The sequence below is a fragment of the Mustela nivalis genome (genome assembly GCF_964662115.1).
Source record: "Mustela nivalis genome assembly, chromosome: X".
NCBI lineage: Eukaryota > Metazoa > Chordata > Mammalia > Carnivora > Mustelidae > Mustela > Mustela nivalis.
The window spans coordinates 118510248-118531777 of NC_139040.1; the positions used below are offsets into that span (position 1 = coordinate 118510248).

At 47.7% G+C, this 21530-nt stretch overlaps 1 protein-coding gene across 7 annotated transcripts in view; it reads left to right on the forward strand.

Moving 5' to 3' along the window:
- Positions 1–21530, forward strand: part of SH3KBP1 (SH3 domain containing kinase binding protein 1) — a 340208-nt gene that overhangs the window by 312055 nt on the left and 6623 nt on the right. For 5 of the 7 annotated variants that reach the window (XM_082718343.1, XM_082718345.1, XM_082718344.1 and 2 more), the window contains 3 exons: positions 13509–13618; positions 16988–17116; positions 21248–21519. In XM_082718343.1, coding sequence (XP_082574469.1) covers positions 13509–13618; positions 16988–17116; positions 21248–21519 — 511 coding nt within the window. The remainder of the gene's footprint in view (positions 1–13508; positions 13619–16987; positions 17117–21247; positions 21520–21530) is intronic. The other 2 variants (XM_082718346.1, XM_082718347.1) reach the window with 1 other exon arrangement.

Sequence of the window (21530 nt, forward strand, 5' to 3'; positions counted from 1 at the left end):
CCTGAAAGCCCTTAGACATCATCAGTGTTAGCTATAAATAAACTTGTTTCCTCTTAATAAAGCTATAATTTTAAATTATTATAATATTGAATTAGAGAACATGGTTTTTCCGATCTCCTGTGGGCAGCTACCAGCATCTGTCAGCCCACAGTAATTTAGAATGAAATCAGTTAGTCCAAAACGAAGTTGTTGATGTTGGTTCGAGATATTGTGTATCAAACTTCAGGGCCGTATTTCAAGGAACATAATAGGAGCCATGGATGAGCTCCAGAGCAGGCCTGCGCATGAATAGAAATGAAAATTAAATTGTCCAGTTTTCTCTTGCTGATGGAAGACTCTCTGCTCCGATTGAATGGGAGATTATAGGCCGAGGAGTCAAGTGCCATAACATTTACTTTTATTATGCCATATATTGTGGTTCCCACGGCACGGCAGGATTTATTATTACACTCCAATACCATGGAGATTTTCCGACTCTTTCCCACTAAAGCATGGAGATAGCAGCGGGCCTGCCGGTGGGAAGCCGCCTGGGAGCTAAGCCGTCCAGAAGCAACTGTTTGACTTGGAAACAACCCTTCCCATTTCTCGTCTGTCGCTTGCCTTTGTTGACCGTCGTTCCCCACCCATCCTGTTCAGGTCTCATCCCACTGTCCCCACTTCTTTCCCTTTATGAGACCGGCACCCCCTCTTCACGTGGGGAAGCTGGGAATTTCTCCTCCGGCTTTCCAACCCGATCCACAGATACGCACTGGACATGGCAATCAATTTGGGGGCCGAGGGTTGCCAGCTTTAAAGTTGATGGACTTAGGACATAAAACTGGTTTGGAAGATCTAAGTTTAACTTCATCCTGTCCTCAGATTCTTACAGATGCCTCCCGGCCTGTGGTTCATTTGGACCAGGAAATGCAAAAGCACTTCCCTGCTGACACCTTGGCAATGCTAGGAAGACCTCATTGATTTGGGATCCTGGAAAGGTTCTGAAACTGGATTGTCATGATGGTTACACAGCTCCATAAATTCACTAAAAATTATTTTTTTAATATTTTATTTATTTGAGAGAGAGACAGTGAGAGAGAGCATGAGCGAGGAGAAAGTCAGAGGGAGAAGCAGACTCCCCATGGAGCTGGGAGCCCGATGCAGGACTTGATCCCGGGACTCCAGGGTCATGACCTGAGCTAAAGGCAGTCGCTTAACCAACTGAGCCACCCAGGCACCCCAAAATTATTAAGTTGTATGCTTAACCTGGGTGAATTTTGTGATATACAAATGATACCCCAATAAAGCTGTTAAAAGCAGCTCTGGCTCCCATCCAGGAACACAGGTCACAATTCTACAATTCCACACCAACTTATATCAGGACTATTTGAGAAGCTATATGCATGTCCCCAGTGTGACAACAAAAAGCAAAAGAGATTGGGCTTTCTAGGGCCATGTGCTTTATACCAAGGAAGTGAAACATCTTGAACTTCTGGTGGATGATCTTGAACCTAATCAGCACTCTGAGCATTTTTGGTGTCCTTCCTGCACTTTGGGACACTTGGCCTTGGCTCCAGTTCATTTGGAAGAGGGTCTATGCCAGACCTCTCCCTGCAGTGTCCCTGTGTGGCTCCCCACCTCTCCCCTAAGACCATTAGGGCTCACAGTCTAGGTTGCACTGAGTAAATGAGGTCAAGCTGGCAACCAGTACTGATTTCAAAATCACCTCACAGTCCTAGAAGAGATGGGCTGATGGCTAGGCCTTGTCCTACTCGGCACTTCCAAGAGTCTGGTCCCACGTGAATGCTGCAAGTGTTCATAGGCAGATATTTGCAGTTAGAAACATCAGGCCACACCCAAACCAGGGCCCTTCCCCCTGCCTGCCCAGCCCCCACCAGGGCATTCCTAGTCTTCAGCAGTCTGTGGGGTTGGCTAGGTTTTGATGCTTAGTTTTGATGGGTTCTGCAAGCCTCTTTCATCCCACCGCATCCAATAAGAGCAAAAGTGGTGAACGTTCAAAGTGCCCACAGGAAAAGGCGCACGAATGCTGTAGAAACAGGTGGGGGTTCAACAGATCAAAGTGGGGAGATGATGATACATGTTTCACCCCATGAGAGTGATGTGTTTGGCGGCATGGATGATTCTAAAACAGAGGGAGCAGTGCCATCCTCCCCAGGGGACCTCCGGTCGTCTACCGGCAACAAGGAAAAGGAACTGACAGGTAAGATGAGCAGAGGGACAGTCGGGCGTTCACCAGATGTGTTCCAATGCCTCTCGGCTTGGAGAGGCTCCCAGTGCCCACTACCCGTGTGGACCTGGGACCAGCCCCAGAAGCTCACCTGTGCACAGAGGCAGTGTGTCCTGCTCTGGGATTTTGGTCGCCCACCTCAACGGCCAGGGTTCCCGAAGCCTTTCTTCAGCCCAGTGGCTTGAATGTCTCTGCCACATGCTGAGACCACTGGCACCTTGAAGAATGCAAATGCGGAGGGACACCCAGTGGGGGCAAAGTAGTCTATACTCAGCAGGGAGACTTCCACAGTAAGCTTTCTTACTTCCGCACTGTGCTCGACTGAGGCCTCGGTGCTGAGAACGTAGGCGGAAGCAAGAAGGGAACAGGTGACATGCACTCTCGGATTGCACATGGCCTTCATTTGGCCTGCAGTGCCCTCTGCCCGCTGGCCGTGGGCTCCCAGATTGGCAGAGCCCTGTTATGGCTTCTGTTGTAAATATCCAGAGGGATCTATCACCTGCCAGAAAACCACACTCAAAGACCTCTTTGTCACGCTAAAAGCATTAGAGACAAAACTACACCTCATTAAGTGGGACATTTGAGTTATCAAACTCCCTTCTCTAGCCAAGGGCCCTTGTTAAGGCCTGATGTGGATGCCTTGGCCGAGACCACCTCCTGCTACCTCAGATTTATTAAATGAGAAAAGTGATGAGCACTTGGGAGTGAGGTTGGTGCGCCCCGCTAAAGGGTAATTGGATCTGGTGGTGACAAGCTAAAGATGAGGTGTCAGTGAACAGGTATCCCTGATTTAGAGCCGGAGAAGCCGCTTTATTTAGCTGCGTGGTGACCTGCGGTGGCGCTCCCCACCTCCCCACACTTGAGTCATCTCTCCCTGAGGTGGTTCGTGTTCTCTGGAATCCAAAGACTTACACACACACAAAAGGCTTTTAATTTGAGGGACTGCTGACTTTCATTTTACTAATTGAGGACATCTTAAAAAGCAAATGCCATTGCTTGGTAGATTTAAAAATTGGACAAATTTAGCTTACTGGGAGACTCACAATGTTGACCTTCTTTTCCTTGGCACTTTATAGACAGGTGGTAGCTTTGTCATGGACTCACACCAGTTCTTGGGGAGGCTTCTGAAAATTACACGTCCAGCACATATGTGCAGAAATGAGGGTCTGGGGAGAGAAATGTCGGGGACAAACCAAAGGCCCCAGAGAGAGGCAGGTGTTCAAGCGTGGGTGAAAACTCAGTACTGCCCAGAAATGTACAATTAGCAGATTAATTTTTTATAGGGTTACAGTTACTTTTTTTCAGATCACTCATGCAACGTCACATTTTAAAAGGTGCTTTTTTTTTAAGATTTACTTGAGAAAAGAGATAGGGAGCATGAGCAGGAGGAGCAGAGAGAGAGAGGGAGGAGAGAAGCCGACTCCACACTGTTGGGGGGGGGCGCCCAACGCAGGGTTTGATCCCAGGACCCCAAGGTCATGACCTGAGCCCAAACCAAGAGTCGGCCACTCAACCAACTGAGCCACCCAGGTGCCCCTAAAGGAACCTTTAAATGCTTTATACCTCTGCCCTCTTCCTTCCCCAAGGCTAGAGAATGGAAGCCTCCAGTTCTAGAGGGGTCTGTCCCTCCCAGTGTGGTAACAAGAGCACTGGGCTTCGGACAGAATGTCTTTTCTCCTTGAGTTTTTTTTTTTTTTTACTTGGCATTTAATTTTGGGTTCTGTGTAACTCTAGGCATTAGGGTATTGTTGTTTCACACGCAAAAATTGTCTTTTATGAGTGAGTGACTGCTCATCTTGTCGCTCAGTAAAGTGCCATTGAATGAGATGAAATGCCCTGTTCCTTGAGTCCCTGAAAGGGGACATGTCCTCCGGACACACGCCCCACTGTAGCAGGCCATCCACCATGGCACACACCTCTTTGGGTCCCAGATTTTTTTTTTTTTTTAGTAGAGTTGACACACAATATTTTATCAGTTTCAGTTGTAGATCTTGGTTTCTTATCTTTAAACCAGGACCTTGGAGGAAATGATCAAAGCAGCCCAGTTCAGCCTCACAGGCTTGTCTGCCAGGCTCTGTTTCTTTTAGCTACATTTTCTGGATATTAAGAAAACTGCTCTTTTTTGGTAACCTCTGATTTCTCTTCAAGATTAAATAGCTTATTCTTTTGTTTGTCTCTTAACTGCAGTTCCCTCAGTTTTGTTAGTTCCTTTAACCCGAACTGCTAATTTGGCTCTTTCTAAGGTCTCATCTAGGTTTTGGGCCTGAAGATTTTTGCTTATAAAAGATTTGCTGGCCAAAGTCCCTGGATGGCTCAGTTGGTTAAGCATCTGCCTTCAGCTCAGGCCATGATCTCAGGGTTCTGGAATCAAGCCCTGCATCGGGGCTCTCTGCTCAGCCAGGAGTCTGCTTCTCCCTCTCTCTCTATCAAATGAATAAACAAAATCCTTAAAAATAAATGAATAAAAGATTTGCTGGCCAAACAGAAGTTTAAGTAATTAACAATTGTGAGCATAACAGTTAAGGCATTACTTTTTATAAAGCTTTTAAAATTATTCATTCACCTTTTTAAAAATGTATCATGAGTTTTGAAAAATATTGATGGGTAGGATGTTTGCCGTCCTAAGTACATTTGACCTCATAGAGCAAACCCTTATACAGAAACAAGATCATTCCACAGAGTCACCAAGTATGGGGTGTGTTAGAGAAACCGTGGGTTCCCAGGTTAGGCACACTTGGATTTGAAGGATAGCTCTGCAAGTTCCAGGTTGAATGGTTCTGAGCTCCACTTTCTTCTTAGGTATCACAGGGTTAGTAATACCCCGCTGCATTAGAGGGTTGTTGTAAAATGTAGACCTGATGATTTGAAATGGTGGGCACAAAACAGGGGCTTTCTGAGTGGTAGTTGGCGTAGCTGTAGTCAGAGCGAAGAACCAGGCATCAACCTACGTTCTCACCAGGACTACTGTTATTAGAAAGCAGGAAAGTTCTTGGACACATACCATAATCAGCTGACTGAAATTCCGTAGCGGCATCTGAAATCGTTTCTTACATGATCTACTCGGTTGTATTTGGGTTTTAAAGAACTTCTCCCCACCCCATCCCCAGTAACAAAGGGAATAGGTACTTTAAAAAAAAAAAAAAAGAAGAATGCAGGAAGGTAGAAAGTGAAAGTCCCCTCGGGGTCTCAACCTCTCTTTGAGATAATCACTGTTAATTTGTTGTACAGGCTTTTAGACTTCTATCTTTCCATGATTGGATAGATGGATGAATTTTTACAAATGTGATCAGGTTGTGCGTACCGTTAGGGTCCACCGTTGTTTTTTGAAGTGAATAATGTATGTTTGCATCTTTGCATGTAAGGCACATAGGTCAACCTTATATTTTTAATGTCAATGTAATATTCCATGGTGTGATTCTAGCAGAACCAGCTCGCTCAGAGCAATGTGGCAAAGAGCAGCCTAGGACGATGATCTCTAGACAGGGACACCTGCACCATGGGGGGCCACGGAGATTCCCCAGGCCATGGATAGTGCCTCATTTCTTATGTGCTCTTTCTTCAAACTCTTCTCCTGGGAGAGCCACTGGCAGGCTGCTTCTCCCCTTGCACTCCCCTTTCCCACTGACCCGATCCCAGCTTACACAGCATAGCCAATCTCTTGCCCGCCCCACAGGTAGGCAAACTCCCACTGCAAACCAAGAGACACTTCCAAGATTGGTGTTGGACTTGAGAAATTGAGTGACTTTATTGACTGGACAAAAAAATCCATTTATAAGTTGGTTGGTTTCTAATTCTTTGCTTCCAACAAAATTGAAGGAGGCACCGACTGAGTTGTTCATTGATAGATTGTTCGAAATAGTTCTTGGTGATGCTAGACCACTGTCTGATATAACTTGGAACGAGTTTAAAGAATTGAGTGACGTTGTGATAACAGAATTCTTTCCATTCCTATATACTTCAATTTATGTGAACAAAGTTTCTTGGCACTTATATCTATAAAATGAAAAATAGGAATAGAATCAGTACCAAACCATGTCATTCTCGTGTTAAGTAAAATCATACACATGTGCATAAAGTTATCTGGGGGGAAAGCCCAATAAGATTGCCCTCTTTTATGCCAACAGATTATGAAAATGTGTGGTACGTGTGTATACATTTGCTTTGATCATTTATAAAATACTAATAATTGTCATGGTAACTCCTTCCAGAAGAAAAACCATTACACTTAGAACCTTAGGATTTCAGGAACTTAAGAAATCATAAATTTCTATTTATAACCTTGTTTTTTACAGAAGAAAAGATGATGAACAAAAGACAAAATTAACAAAGCACAAAAATGCATTACATTAGAGTAAAATCCAACAGTATGACAGAAGTACAAATTCAGAGAGGGAAAGAGGTGGTGCAGAATTTCCAACTGCTAACGAAAAACTTATTCCTGAGTTTTTTTTAAAGATTTGTGTATTTTATTTGAGAGAGAGCGAGCGAGCCCAAGGGGAAGGAGCAGAGAGAGAGGGAAAGAGAGTCTCAAGCAGATTCCAAGCAGAGCATGGAGCCCATCATGGGACTCAGTCTTATGACCCTGATATTGTGACCTGAACAGAAACCAAGAGTCAGATGCCTAACCGACTGTGCTACCCAGGTGCCCCAGCTTATCCATGATTTTTTAAGATGGATGACAGCGGTTGTTAAGCTGTCATGGCATTCAAATGTATGTGGAATATACTTAAGAGAGCAATATCATAGTTATCTTCTAAAGTATAGCAGAAACTACATCTTTGTGACAAAAACATCTCAAATTTTAGATGTTAACTTTTAAGATGTATAAGGGGGCATGTGGGTTTTCAAAATTATTTTAGGAGGCGCACCAGTAAAACAGTTTGAAGACCACTGGCCTCGTAAATAAATATATCATTCTACACTTACATAAATATTTCTCTTTTTTCAGATTTTATTTATTTGAGAGAGAGAGAGCACAGAAGGAGAGGGAGAAGCAGACTCCCTGCTGAGCAGGGAGCCCAACAAGTGGCTCAATCCCAGAACCCTGGGATCATGACCTGAGCCAAAGGCAATCGCTTCACTAACTGAGCCACCCAGGTGCCCTGACATAAACATTTCTGTGGATCCGTTTCTAGAAGTGAGCTATCTGAAGGTGTATGCACTGGCATTTTGTGATAGGTATTGCCAAGTGGCATTACGAAAAGGCTGTGCCAATTTATATTCCTATAATAATAGCATAACCACTATTTCCAGTAAATACATTATTTCCTAAACTATTTTGCATAACAAATTCAGGCGTGTAGTAAGTAATTTTTAAAGGAAAGCAAGTCTGAAAAGTTATTTTTCCCCACTTCTCGTTGCCTGTTACCAGTCCCTGTGAAGCATTTTACCTCCCCTCAGTGCTACACTTCAGAAAGCCATGCCCCCCTTCCCTTCCTGCTTCTCCATATTTAAATTAGGTTCCCATGCTATCATTCCTAATTTCATCTTCTACCTTTCTTTCATAGTAGCTAGCAGAATTTGTAATGGTATGTATAAAAGACCATCGCTCTTGGGGGTTCTAAGCTTTGTGAGGCGGGGACCGTGGCTATTTTGTTCACCCCTGTATCCCTCCGTGCCTAGCCCAGAGCCTGGATTGTAGGGCTCCCTTAGTGTATATGCGCAGAATGAGTGGACTGAGCATAAATGAGAAGAAATGCCAATACCATGATGTAGGCTTGTGATAGAGATGTTCATTGCCACTAGTCATATGCGGCTATTTAAGTTTAATTTATTTTAAGTAATCACACTTAGCCATATTCCATGCACTCAGCAGCCAAGTGGGGCCAGTGGCTACCATGTTGGATGGTACAGATACAGCAGGTTTCCCTCATCACAGCAAGTTTGAATGGATAGTGCTGTTAGAGAGTGATTGTACTTTCATTCTCCTAATTGTAGCTATGCTTGGCACACAGTAGATATTTAATAAAGATTTGATTAAGTGAATGAGCAAAGAAACTCCTTATCTCCCTCTTCTACTCTTCAGCTACAAGTTTCCACATAAAAGTTACTTTGTACTGAATAGCTAAAAGGTCTGACTTAACTTGCCTAACACCTTCCATTTCTTACCAGAAATTTCCTTAAGGAAGCCAGTCCCTTTTTCTTTCCACTTAAAAACACATTGGAATAAGTATATTTTTTAAAGTAGGCTCCATGCTGGATGTGGAGCCCAACACCAGACCTGAACTCACAGCCTTAAGATCAAGACCTGAGCTGAGATCAAGAGTCAGGCGCCTAACCAACTGAGCCACCAAGCCCCCCCCCCCAAACACATTGGAATAAAATAAAAGAGCTTATTATAAGAGCATAGAGGGGTTTCTTCACACACACAAGATTATATTCCTAGTATACATTCCTATTACAGTCCTAGTATCTTTTCTTGTTCTTGGTATAGAAATAATTCTCAGAATCGGTTTAATCAGTTCAGGTAAAATATTCCTGCTGTCTTTTCAGTGCTCCATAGTGGAAGGAATTCCACAGACATGAATCTGAATGCGGCCCTGTCACTTTCTGGTTGTGACCTTGGCTAATTTGTCTAAACCCTGATCCTCTGTCTGTCTCCCTTTGTGGAAAAGAGTAGCCTACCCCGCATGGGTTTTGCACAAGTTACACAAGCGTGCATGTGTGAAGTGTGGCATAGTGGGCTGGCTGAACAGTGGCTCAGACCTGCTTCTTCTCAGTGCTTGTGTCTTCCACACTTCACACCTGGATTACAGATGAAAACACAGCAGGTAATTTCCTATATCCTTCCACATTTTGGAGGGCTTATCTTCCCATAGAATCTAATTGTTCCTTAAATGAGAATTTTTCATTTGGTAACTCAGCTAACACAGGTGTTCATTTGACCCCTACTAAACGGCCCGTATTTGGTGTCTGCACATGATTTACACACGAGTCACATGATCTACCTGCAGGGTGAGGCTTCGTGTCCAGACTGCCTTAAAAAAGGAAGGAGGGAGGAAGGAAAAGAGGAAGGAGAAAAAAAAATGTTTTGTTTTATTCTTTTCATTTAGTCTTGCTCTTAGATCTCTGTTCTCAAATCTCATAGCTCCAACAATGGTATACTGAAATAAAATTCTACCTGATGATTTGAAAGCATTTTCATATAATTTCTCATTTACAAAAGAATGACCCTACAAAGCTGATAGCTCAGATAATTCTCCCATTTTTCCCCCCTCTGGTGGAAAAACTGAAGCCCAGAAAGGTTGTTTGTTCATTTATCCAATAATCATTTATTAAATACCCACCAGAAGCCAGAAATGACTTTAGGCCCTGGGGAAATACAGATAAAAAGCCATAGCTTCTTTTCTAGCTGCTGGGAGACAGATAAGTCAACAAGGAAAGCCAGTCAGGGTGCTAAGTGCCGAGATTGGAGGGGTGGGTGAGTAGGGGAGCACCCAGTCCAGGCTTTAGGGTGCAGTCTGGCTTTTTGGAAGAGGACCTGGTCGCTCAGCAAAGCCTTGATGGCCCCAGGGGAAAGGGGAGGGGAGGGAAGTCACGCAAGGGACAGAGACAGAGGTAGGCACTAGCCATACCTCGAGTGCTTTGGCCACGCTAGGTCACCAGGATTTCCTGGGAACTTGGGAAGGATTTTAAGCAGAGAAGGGGGACATAGTCAGATCTTCGCCTCACATGTGTGTCTGGGGGCTGCCATGGAGTGGTACCAGGTTGGGAGTGAGAAGTCCATTATAGCCTTTCTAGGCCTGTAGTCCACAAGGAGCCCCGCCAGCCGTGATGATCCTTGACAGTGACATAGAGAACAGATAGCTTCCCGAGCTACTGGGAGGTAGTGACACCGCCACGCTTTAGCTGTAGGAAACTTCTGCTCTAGGGCTCTTTCTCCAGCCCAGAGCAATGAGCTACAAGGACTAAGCCATTTAAGAGCTTGCAAAACTGTTCCTTTGGTGACAGCAGGAGTGTCTCAGACTTTTAATTGTTTCTCTTCTGCGCTCTCACTGGACATGTCGTAGGTCTCCTGTGGCCACTGGTACCATCCCTCCTCCCATCCATGGAAAATAAGCCCACAGTTTCTAATTGGACGAAATAGGCTATGACTGCAGTTGATGGAAAATGGGCAACTGTGTGTGCCACAAAGAGTCAAACGCCCTTTCCAGGCTGGCTCCTGTCCAACATAAATTATCCCCATATGTCTGCAGAGGGCTCATCTTTCAAGTATGAGAGGAGCCAAGAACCTCTCATCCTTATGAAACTAACTTTTAAAAAAATACCCACCACTTGCCAGTTCAATAGTTTTGGATTGGCTTGTGAGCATTAAAACCATTTGTTACTAAGAGGAAAAATTCCCAGCCAGGCTGAGAAAGCTTATATCAAGTTTCAGCCTGATTCATTTCAGAAACCATCGTGAAAACTGGGACATTTTCTTCACACCACAATGAGTTAGTCATGGAAAGTCTGCCTTCATGTCAGCTCCCGGGGCTGCAGTCACGAGAGCACACTCTGTGCCACCGAAGGTTTCTGCTGCGGGATGGAAGAGTGGCCTCCTCCGCCATCAGGAAGCGGAAGTGCATCGCAGCTGGGGCTCTGAGGTGCCTTTTGTGGCAGGCGACCTCATACTTGGTGTGGCTCTTTTTTTCCGGAAGTTTCGTGTTGTTTTTTCCAAAAGGTGCTTTGTACAAGCTGGAAGTTCCGGTAGTTGGATGTGCATGAAGAGGTTGAGTGGCTCCCCCTGAAGGACTCTAGCCATCCTCTTACTCTTGAGTGACAGGGACGTACGGATGAGGCAGTCTTCTCGGCCGTCTGTCCATCCCTTGAGGAGAAGGTGGCCAGCCTTCCACGTGTATGGGTGTTTTCGGCGTGGACCTCAGCCAGTGAGGTAGAAGGGGCCAGCCAAGCGTCCTCTGCAGGCAAGGCCCAGAATGCTGCCTCCCGGCCCGCAGTGGCCACCCCGTGCCCCATCAGTAGGTGCCCCTGGAAGCGACGCTCCAGGAGTCAGAGTTTCTTCCTGGGATGGGTTGTTCACGTGTTGTCTAGTTCGTTTGTTCGCCTGTTCCTTCATGCACAGAATAGTGCGCAGGTCCGTCCCAGGAACGTGCTAGACCTTGAGAGCCCAAGGCTGGGTTCCTCTCCTCGGGGGGTCACGGTCTAAGCTCGGAAGGCACACACCACACCTGAGTCATTCTGAAAGTGCGATTTATTACGGCCACCTTCTCACTCCCGCTGCTGCGTGTCTGACTGGCCCCCAGTCCCCGAGCCTGCGGGTGCCACTTTGATCAGCTGCTTGGGCACCTCTGTTGCCCTGCACTCTGGGTCAGCACTGCCCAGCGTGGCCTTGGAGGAGCTGTCTGTGGCCAAGCCTTACTCCTGACAGCTCGCCTGGCCAGGCCGTCCCCTCAGAATCCCCCGGTGGCAGTGCCCTCACAGCCTCTCCCCTCCGCTGGGTCCAGTCCTTGCTTCTCCCTTCCTCCCCCAGCCTCTGCTAGCGCGCTGCTTCTCTACACGGCGGCATGCTGACGTCACCGGGGGGAGGGGGGTACTGAAAAGCTGCACGCAGGCTGCTCCCCCGGCAGATTCCGTCCGTCCCCAGAGAGGGAGCCAGGCCCGAATCACTTTCTTTTAATTGTCCAGGTGATTTCACCGTGCAACCACGGTGGAGAACCAGAGTGAATTAGTCTTTAACTGGCCTTTAATTGCTTCACCCTGCTCAGCTTTTGCCTCCAGAGCTTGTTTCAGTTGCCAGGACAGAGTCACGATACAGGCGGGTGCCCTCAGCCCCTGGCCGCACCCAGCCAAGGCCCTCGGCAGCAGCTCGAGTGCTAGAACCTTTAATGGCCTTTCTCCTTCATCTCCTCCCCTGGCCGCCTGCTCAGCCCCTGGCCTCCTTGTGCCTCCTGTTCTCCACAGCCAGCCCCCACCCACCAGCAGACCTCCCTGACCTGGGCCTTCTTACGTTCTCCCCTTTGGGGAGCCACGTGCAGAACCCGCTAAACTCATTGTCCGTAGCATGCACGCAAGACTATCTGTGCAGCACTTTTCTATTAACAAAAATCAAAGAGGGAAGGATTTGGAAACTAGTTATCCAACAATGGGGGATTGGTTCAATAAATCATGAATGGCAGTGCAACAGGAAATTATGCCCCCATCACAATATTTATGAAGAATTTTTAGAGTCAGGGCATATGAGATAGGTGAAAGAAGCCAACTGCAATATTCCATATAGTGTGACCCTAGACGATCCATTTTTAGAAAAAGAACGTGGAGGATAATATACTGAAATACTAATAGTGGTTGTCTTCGCGTGGTAAGGTTATGCTTGACTTTCTTTTGTTACAATTCCATGTTTTTCCTCAAACAGTGGTACATTGAGCGGGTATTACCTTTGCAATCAGAGAAAAAGCGATTCAGAATTAAGTGGGGAGATATTAATATCAGATGATGACTTGGGGCATCAGATGAAGTATATAATGGGGAATTTTGTCCACCTCTAGACCAATCACAGGCAAAAAGGAGCAGGATGGCTATCACTGGCTTAGACTAAACATGGTTCCGGAAACAAAACTGTAAAGGTAAAAACAGTAAAGGCAGAGGCCTTCCTCCTGGACACATGCAGAGTGCGGTTGTGATTCTATATTCCTCTGAGACCTCTGTCACAGAGACGGAGGTTCCCGGAGGGCAGGGTGCTTTCTGCCATGCTCACTGGTGTAGCCTGGATACCTGGCCCCATGTGTAGCCAGAGTAGCTGCTCAGCCATGAGGGCCTGAATGAATGAGCACACTGATGACCGAAGACCACGTCTCCATTGAGTGATGCCTCTCAAAGCAGAATGGTGCTGGGCTCCGGGAGTTAGCTGGAGAGGTTGAAGCTTGCTCCCCACCTCCAGGGAGTTCGTTGTCTACGATTAGGGAATGGCCGGGCTGTGGTTTACAACGAGAGCAGGAAGCTGCCATCTCTCCTCTTTCAGAATCAATGATCAGCATTCATTTGTCCATGGGTATTGTACCTTGTGATAACTGCTTTTCGTGTTGGGATGGCAAGAATGTTTTATCTAGCAAAATGAACTTGCATTTGTGGAGGAACGGGGATTCCTCCTTTACCCCCTCTTTCTGAAGCTTTTAAAAGACCTACCTCATTCATTGGATGACCAGAGGATGGAAATCACCTTCAGCGATGATGACACAAGCCAGATATAAAGGATGAGTATTAAGGAAAAGGTGCTCATGGCCTGTTCTAAGAACCTTTCCTCACTTCAATTTTTTTCTCATAAAACTCTGTTTTACTTTTGTTTTAGACTTAGAAGGTTTTGACTCTGTGGTATCATCTACTGAGAAACTCAGTCACCCAACCACAAGCAGACCAAAAGCCACGGGGAGGCGGCCTCCGTCCCAGTCCCTCACCTCCGTAAGTGTCTCCTCACTCCTCCTGCTGCTGGAGAGCAGGTCAGCTTAGAGACGCCAGCCGAGGACTCTGCCGCCAGTGGCTAGTACAAGGGCGAGCCAGGAGAGGGAGGTCATGAGATAAACTGCTGACCAAGAGTGATTGGAGAGTCTTCTGGAATCAAGCAGTATTTCTTTCTCTTTGTTCTTTGCACACGTGCCAGTGAGGTGGGCACTGCCTAGTCCCACCTTCCTTCTTTCTCCTTCCAGACTGATCCTTATTTGAACCTGAAATGAAATTGGTAAGAAAAAAAAAAATGTTGTGTTTTATGGTGGGAGAGAACGAGGTTTGTTTGGTCTATAAACAAAACTTTGCTACAGAATAATCCACCATTATACAGGTGCTTGACAGTGGCCAAGCTTTTTTCTCTCAAAGCCCCATTATTGGCTCCCCTCCACGGAACCCCCCTGCACATTTTAGGAGATTGTACACATATGAGGTACCTCGTCAAGTAGGTGAGACCAGTCAGAGTGCTCCAGATAACCCACAGAAGAACGTTTTTGTTTGGGTCATTTTGAATAACTCTTTTCCTCACTGGAAACCTGTAACATATTTGTTGTACCAAATTTCAACAGTGAAACGCAAGAAGACGAAAGTAAGTTACCCCGTAATCCTGCTTTCCAGAGCTAAGAACTGTTAACCACTTGCTGTGTATCTGTATTTTATTTAAAATTGTATTTGTATGTATATAACATTATTTCTTCCAAATGGGGTACATAGTACATGCTCCCCCCCGCCATATTGTGCACTTTCTCCCCAATCATTGCCCATTTTCCATGATGTCACATTTCATGGCTACCTAGTGTTCCAGCCTGTGGATATATGAGAGTTTATCTGGTCAGTGCACTATTGCTTCCACTTCTTCATTATAAACAATGAAGTGAATGTCATGGAAAAAAAACTTGATGCATCCATGAGCGCTCTCTCTCCCTCTCTCTCTCTCTCTCTCTCCCTCCTTCCCTCTCTCCCTCTCCCATATCACATTGTCTTGTCCTTGCTGGGAATGCAGGTCTAAGGTCTTATGATCTTCATTGACCCAGATACACTAAGGACTTAACCTTTTGCAGGTTTTCCAGAACACTTCCTCCTTTCGCCTCATCACTGATCCCACCGCAGAGGGCCGCATTTAGAAGAAAGAGAATGCCACTTCCTTCGAACCTCTTCTCTCTATCTGTTGAGTTTGGGGGTGGGGTTTGAATCATGCTATTTTTCCTCTTGGTAGGAAACTACCCTAACCATGTGTTGATACCTTTCTGGAAGAAAGGCTTGACAAAGTGGCTTATTTTGTTACTCTTCATACAGGGTCCTGTGTCACTACCATCTTTCCTCTCCCTGTGCCCTCCCCGACATGCCTCACACACACACAACCTATTTACTTGCCTCTTAGTATCTCTAAGTGTTTGATCCTATCTCCCGCATCTTCTCTATAAATCCTTCCATTTTGTTTTCTCCTCCAAATTCTTCCCAACTTTGAAAGGTCTAGAGGGCCTTGAGGCATCTGGAATTAAATACAAAGGAAGTCAGTTTACCATCCGCCACCCCATCCTTGGTTCATGCATCCCATACCTGGGGGTTCGTGTATATCTGGGGAACCGGGTAAAGGCACCTCATGTGTGGACTCAGCTCTGAGCCAGGTACAAAGGCTATGACTGGGAGTGAGACATACAAGGTCCCTGCCCTTAGGAAGCTTATGGCGCCGTGACTCAAATTTTGGCATTCTGTGTGCAACGATTTCATGTGTAGACTTAAAATAACAGGATACACTTGTGCTTTAAAGAAGTATAATTACTCCCTTCCCTTTATCCCCATCCATCCCCATGTGGATGGACATTTCACATTCGTATTGGCTCTTCCTCTACTTAGACCCATAGGCTTTTCATAGCAAAATGGGATCCTGGATATGGACATGTTCCTACCAGGCCATTGGAAGGAATGACTGCAGAGATACACCGGTCAGAATTAGCCAGCCTGGGACCTCTCACCCTAGCCTGAGCTTCTTTATGTTTATTGAATTCAAAGAGCAAGATTTGATTGGCAGCTCACGAACTGTAGATTACACAGAAGGAAACTGGCTTTTTGAATAAAATCTCCAAGTGAAGGGGTACAGGCACTGCAATGTGACTAAGCAGTTAAGATTAGAGTAATAAGAAAGCTTAGTTGGGGGGATTATTCTAGGCAATTGGATTTTCAGATAAAACAAAGATAAACAAATAAGACCTTTTAATTCTAAGACTTTGCTTACAAATCCCTAGATATATTAGTTTCCTGCCTTAGAAAGTAAGATAAACAGAAGAAAATAAACATGGGGTGATGTGGGCATGATTTTTCTGTAATGACACCAGTGATGATTCTAGATAGGATGATTTTCCCACCACCAGGGTAGACGGCACAGACATGCGGCTAAATGCAAGCTCACCCAAAGAGATTTCTGGACGATTCTTCATTTTTAAAAAATCCCTTGCCTCAGAAACTCTTCATTTTCATTTGCTTTTTGCTAAAATAGCAAGATTCTAGCACAATAATCGTTTACTTCCAAGTGAACTCCACTGATGGGTTCACATTCATCCAGCTTTTTGATCTTCACAGTGAGACAGGAAGGGTAGGAGTATTGTTCCCATATTCTACCAAAAGATGCTGCCGTTCTGTGCCCATGAGGGTGGAGATTTAGCCATAAGTTGCCCAGTTAGAGGTGAGCTGGCCATCGGGCAGGCAGGGCTGTGCCCTGGAGTGCGGAAATGCTGCTCCCTGGCCCGCAGGCCCGTGACCTTGTGCCCCCTGGAATGGTTCCTCTCCGACAAGTTCTAGCAGGCACTTTGCTCTGCCTCAGATTTCGTGGTCCTGGAAAAGGATCCAGAAGGAAAGGAGGAGAGACAGGTCAGAGGTAGCCTCCTCTTGCCCTGCGTGTCCCTCCCCACTGGACTGTCAGCCTTGTGAGAGCTGGGACCGTGTCCGGCATGTCACCTAAGTTTACCACCGCTCAGCACTTAGCACACAGTAGCAAGTGTTCACAGAAAGAAGGGAGGCTCCAAAGGGTGGTGGGAGCGGGAGAAGCTGGGTGACGCAGGCCCGGACAGCTGAAACGTCCGGCAGGCATCGGTGCCAGGATCCCATGGAAAGATCCCTGCTGGAGGAAATCTCGCTTCTTAGTCCCAGTTCTGCCACTATCTCTAGCGCACAGATCATAGCACCCTTTCTGCCTCTCGAGGTTATAATAAGGAGACAAACAAAATAGAAGTGGCGAGTGCTTTGAAAAGCATACAGCATTATGTTAACAAAAGCTCTGTCAGCTAAGGTGTAATTCTGACAAAAGCATTTTCTTTTGGCTTTATCCAGTCTTCCCTTTCAAGCCCTGATATCTTTGACTCCCCAAGTCCCGAAGAAGATAAAGAGGAACACGTTTCGCTTGCACACAGAGGAGTGGAAGCATCAAAGAAAACTTCAAAGACTGTTACCATATCCCAAGTGAGTGACCAGCCAAGGCAAGGGTGTCCAGACAGCACGGACCCCAGCCTTTTCGGGTGTGCTCTGATGACGAGTTACAAACCTGACAAGGATCACCAGATGGCTTAGTCCGTTTGGGCTGCTCTAACAGAGTCGTAGATGGGGCGGCTTAGAGGCAACAGAAATTTCTTTCTCATGTTTCTGGAGGCTGGAAGCCCCAGATGAGAGTGCCAGTGTGGTAGGTTCTGGTGAGGACTCTCTTCAGGGTCTCATACCACCAACTTCTTGTTGTGTCCTCCCGTGGTAGAAAGAGGGAGAGGGAGCTAAGTGAGGTCTCTTTTCTAAGGGCACTAATTCCGCTCATGAGGGCTGCACCCTTATGACCTAATCACCTCCCAAAGGCCCCACCTCCTAATACCATCACAACAGGGGGGTCAGGGTTTCCACATATGAATTGAGGGGACACAAACAGTCCAGTGCAACAGACAATGCAAGTTTTTGTTACTCTTCTGTAATAGTTATTACTTTAGTCATCAAAATCCCACAGACATGTTACAAAGTCCCTGAAGCTGGCAGAATCTCTGAGATACAAGTTGAGTGGTGGATTTTCCATGTTTTCTCTTGTGGTTTGATCTCTTCATACCAGCAGCCACACATAAACATACACTGTCACATGTCACTACTGCCGCCACCGCCACCACAGCCCAAGCAACTTGAAGGGCTTAGAGGTGTGGAGAAAGAATGCACTACGTACATTAAGTGCTGTGTACTCTGCCGGCACATCTTGGCTTTTGTGTTCAAAATTGATGATGTAGCAGAGTATGTTTGGCAGTAGCACACGACTCTAACTAATGAGGGTCCCTCAAAGAAAGCAGCTTTGGATTCATTTATTATGGTCAGTTTAGAGTCTAAAAACATTTTCATTTCATTGCGTGCCCGGGGAATGGTATAGCTATTTTTAATTACCGGCTTGTGAGAACGAAGAAGGCAGTGGGTAGCATCTGAAAGATACCTGGTATTCGTCCTGTTCATCCTCGGAATGCATTTTCTGGTGCTAAGAGAACCCAGTCAGTTGGAATTATTTTCTATACACATTAGCAACTGCTTTCTGCCCAACAGCAGAAGATTGCAGTCCTTTTTTAAAGACACTTGAACCAGGAATTAACACAAAGAAATTACAGGGTATGTAGGATTTTCCTTCTTGCACATTTAAGAAATTACACATGTCTGAATTTTCTTAAAAACCTGGTCCGGTACACCAAACTGTGATCCTGGAAAACACATCAGTGGTAGTTATTCACAAAACTGAAGCATTTTTCCTTCACAAAAGGGTTCCATTTGCAGAAATTGGAATTAGCGCAGCTCTTTCTGATGACGGGAGGATGTATACCTAGAGTTGCGGTCTCTCTGCAGGCCCCGGGGTGTCTCTGTAGTGACATCTACTGGTGGGCAGTGGCTTTGCAGGTTTTGGATTCTCAGTTCTGTTCCAGGAGCCCGCTTCTCTTCCTGGGAGTTGGCATGTTGTTTATCGCTTACTATAAATTCCACCTGAACAAATTTGGGCAGGGTGTATAGTGACCAATACTGTGTGAGGGCTTGCAGAAGTCCTTGTCAGCTGCAGTGGGCTGGGACAGAGAGTGAGGTAGGAAATGCTGCAAGACGCATTGATGGAAGAGTTGCCTGGATGTCAGTCCGTGAGGACATTGGTAGGTTGGAAGAGGCACAGGGGGAGATGAAGAGTGCGAAGTGGGGAAAAGTGTGAACCCCGGAATAGGAAAGAAACAAAGAAATGAACGATAGGGGAGCATGAATCGTCACGCTCAGGCAGCCACCGTCGCGGTACGGGGCTCCAGCGTTCAGTCGGCAGGGGAGGGGACTGAAGCCCAGTCCTGCCAGTTATTAGCTGTGGACTTGGGGAATTTCTCCACCACGTCCCTAAGCCTTGGTTTCCTGCTCTCAAAAGTGTATGCCAGCCGAGCCCTGTTTCAGTCATTTAGCGGACATCCGGCACGTGACCAGCGCTCCATAAATGTCAGTCCCTCTTCCCTCTTACTACAACTCCTACAGCAATAAGCACGGGATGGCGGAGCGCTGTCCCTGGCAGCAGAAAGCGCTTTTCCTCAATGGTAACTTGGCAGAGAAAAGGCGGGCGGAGAGGCTGGGAATGATGGCCCATCTGCTTCTGGCTCACTCTGCCCAGTCTCTCCCTCTAGCACAGCCGGATCCTCACTCTCCCTCCGCACCATGCCAGCCAGCCCCTTCTTGGCTCTTGCCCTGGGCACCTGCTGCTGGGCGAGTCCCAGCTGTGTTGGCAAGCTTCACCACCAGCCTCAACTTCCCCATCACTCAGCCCCTTGCCTCCCAGCATCCATTCTGCTTGCCCTCCTGCTCCCCTGCCCTAGGTCTCAGGATCTCACCTTCCCTTGCTGCTGCCTCCTCCCCGGGCTGCCCCATGCCCCTCTTCCCTCCTGCCCGTGACTGTCCTACTTCCTGTGCCCTCTCAGCCTCCTCCTGAGGCAAGACACTTCTCCATCAGGCCTCCCCGACCTGTCTCCTCTGTCTCCAGCTTAGCCCTGCCTTGGTCTTTTCCATGAGGATATCATCCAGCTCAGCGTCTCCCCCATCTTTGAAAGCAAACAGAACCCTTGCATGAGTCCGTCTCCTCCTGAGGCTTCTCCGTGAACACTTTCTCTTGCTCCCAACCTCCGTCTTCAGCCAGCTTTCTGGAAAGAGAGTTCTAAACTTGCAGGCCACGCCTCTCTCTGCCTCTTCGGGCGATGACCTGCCGTGATTAGGCCTCAGTCTCCCTTGTGGCACCAAAGGCCCCCCAAGCCCTGTTTTCCTCTCCGCGCTCTTGACCCGCTTATCCAACCCTTTTTTCTCTTCTGAAAATCTCTCAGGGGACTTCTGTAAGTCCCGCCCCTCTTCTGGTCAGCGCTCTTTGTCCCGGTCCCTGAGTCTCTCCCTCCCCACCTCTTCAATTCGCCAAGTCCGCAGGTCCCATCACTGGGCCTCTTCTCCCCCCATCCCGTGTTACTCACCCCGTGGGGCCGCTTCCTCAGGTGATCTCTCTGGCCCAGCGCACTTGTTCACTCCTTGGCTCTGCCCCCCCCCCCCCCCCCCCCGGACGTGTCCCCTTGGCTATCCCTCAGGCTCCTGAAACTCAGAATGTCAAAAGTGAAATTGTCTTCTGGGCCTTCAGGCTGTTCCTCCTGCTGAGAAAGGTACAACCTCCCAGCCGGCTTCCTCCGTCCCCGCCCCCGGCCCTGCAGCCTGTCCGGACCCACGTCCCCCTCTGCCGGGGGTCTGCTCCCCGAGGCCAGGCACCGTGTCTCTCGGTGGGATGAGCCTGCCTTCGCCACAGCTCTCAGAGCTGTCTTTGCTCTCTGCCCTTGGCCGCTGTCTGTCAGACGCCCACCATTCCTGGCTTTCCTTGGATGAGAATCTCCCAGGAATTCCCTCGGCCTCCAGGCATGCCCACCTTTAGGCCCTTCTGTAGCCGGAGTCGTTGTGAGCTTTGTGCAGGATGTTGTCACCCCTTTGCCCGGCCCGCTCTACCTCCCCAGCCTGCACCCCGTCTCTAGGGCCGCCCCTGCTGCCGAGCGACCGCTTGCCATGAATGTGCCTCATTCCCTGCATCCTCGAACTGTCCTCTCCAGTCGCCCTTCCTCTTCTGGCCGCCTCCCAGTCCTCCTCCTCCAGGATGGGGCTCTCAGCAGCTCCCCGGCACCTTCCCTCTGGGCTAGTCGGTCTGTTGTGTGTGCTTCATGTCTCCGCACTGACCTCCCTGTGTGCAGAGCACCCCCCGCGTCTGCAGTGTGTCGGCTGGTCTGTCCGCTCCTCACTGTGTTCTGAGCTCTCGGGAGCTAGGAAGATGTTCTGCTCACTTCAGAGTTTGCAGAGCCTAGCAAGCAGGTAGGCCTCCAGACTCGTACGTTAAACCAGTTAGGAACTACCAGGTGGGTGGTCGAATTTAAAACACGTAGGGGAAGGCTCTTGAGGGGGGATGCCTGTGCCAAGTAGGCCCTGGAGGGCTTGTGGGTAAAGGGGTGAGTGACGAGTGTGTTTCAGGAGTCGGGCGCGGGGATAGAGACGGGGACTTACCCGAACACGATCCCCGGCCTGAATCCTCTCCGCCTTCCCTCATCGCAGGTGTCCGACAACAAAGCGTCCCTGCCACCCAAGCCAGGGAGCATGGCTGCAGGCGGCGCTGGTGGGCCAGCCCCTCTGTCCTCGGCGACATCCGCCCCCCTGTCGTCCTCTTTGGGAACAGCCGGACACAGAGCCAACTCCCCGTCTCTGTTTGGCTCGGAAGGAAAACCAAAGATGGAGCCCACAGTCGGCAGTCAAGCGGCCGTGGAGGAGCTAAGGACGCAGGTCCGCGAGCTGAGGAGCATCATCGAGACCATGAAGGACCAGCAGAAGTGAGTGTCCG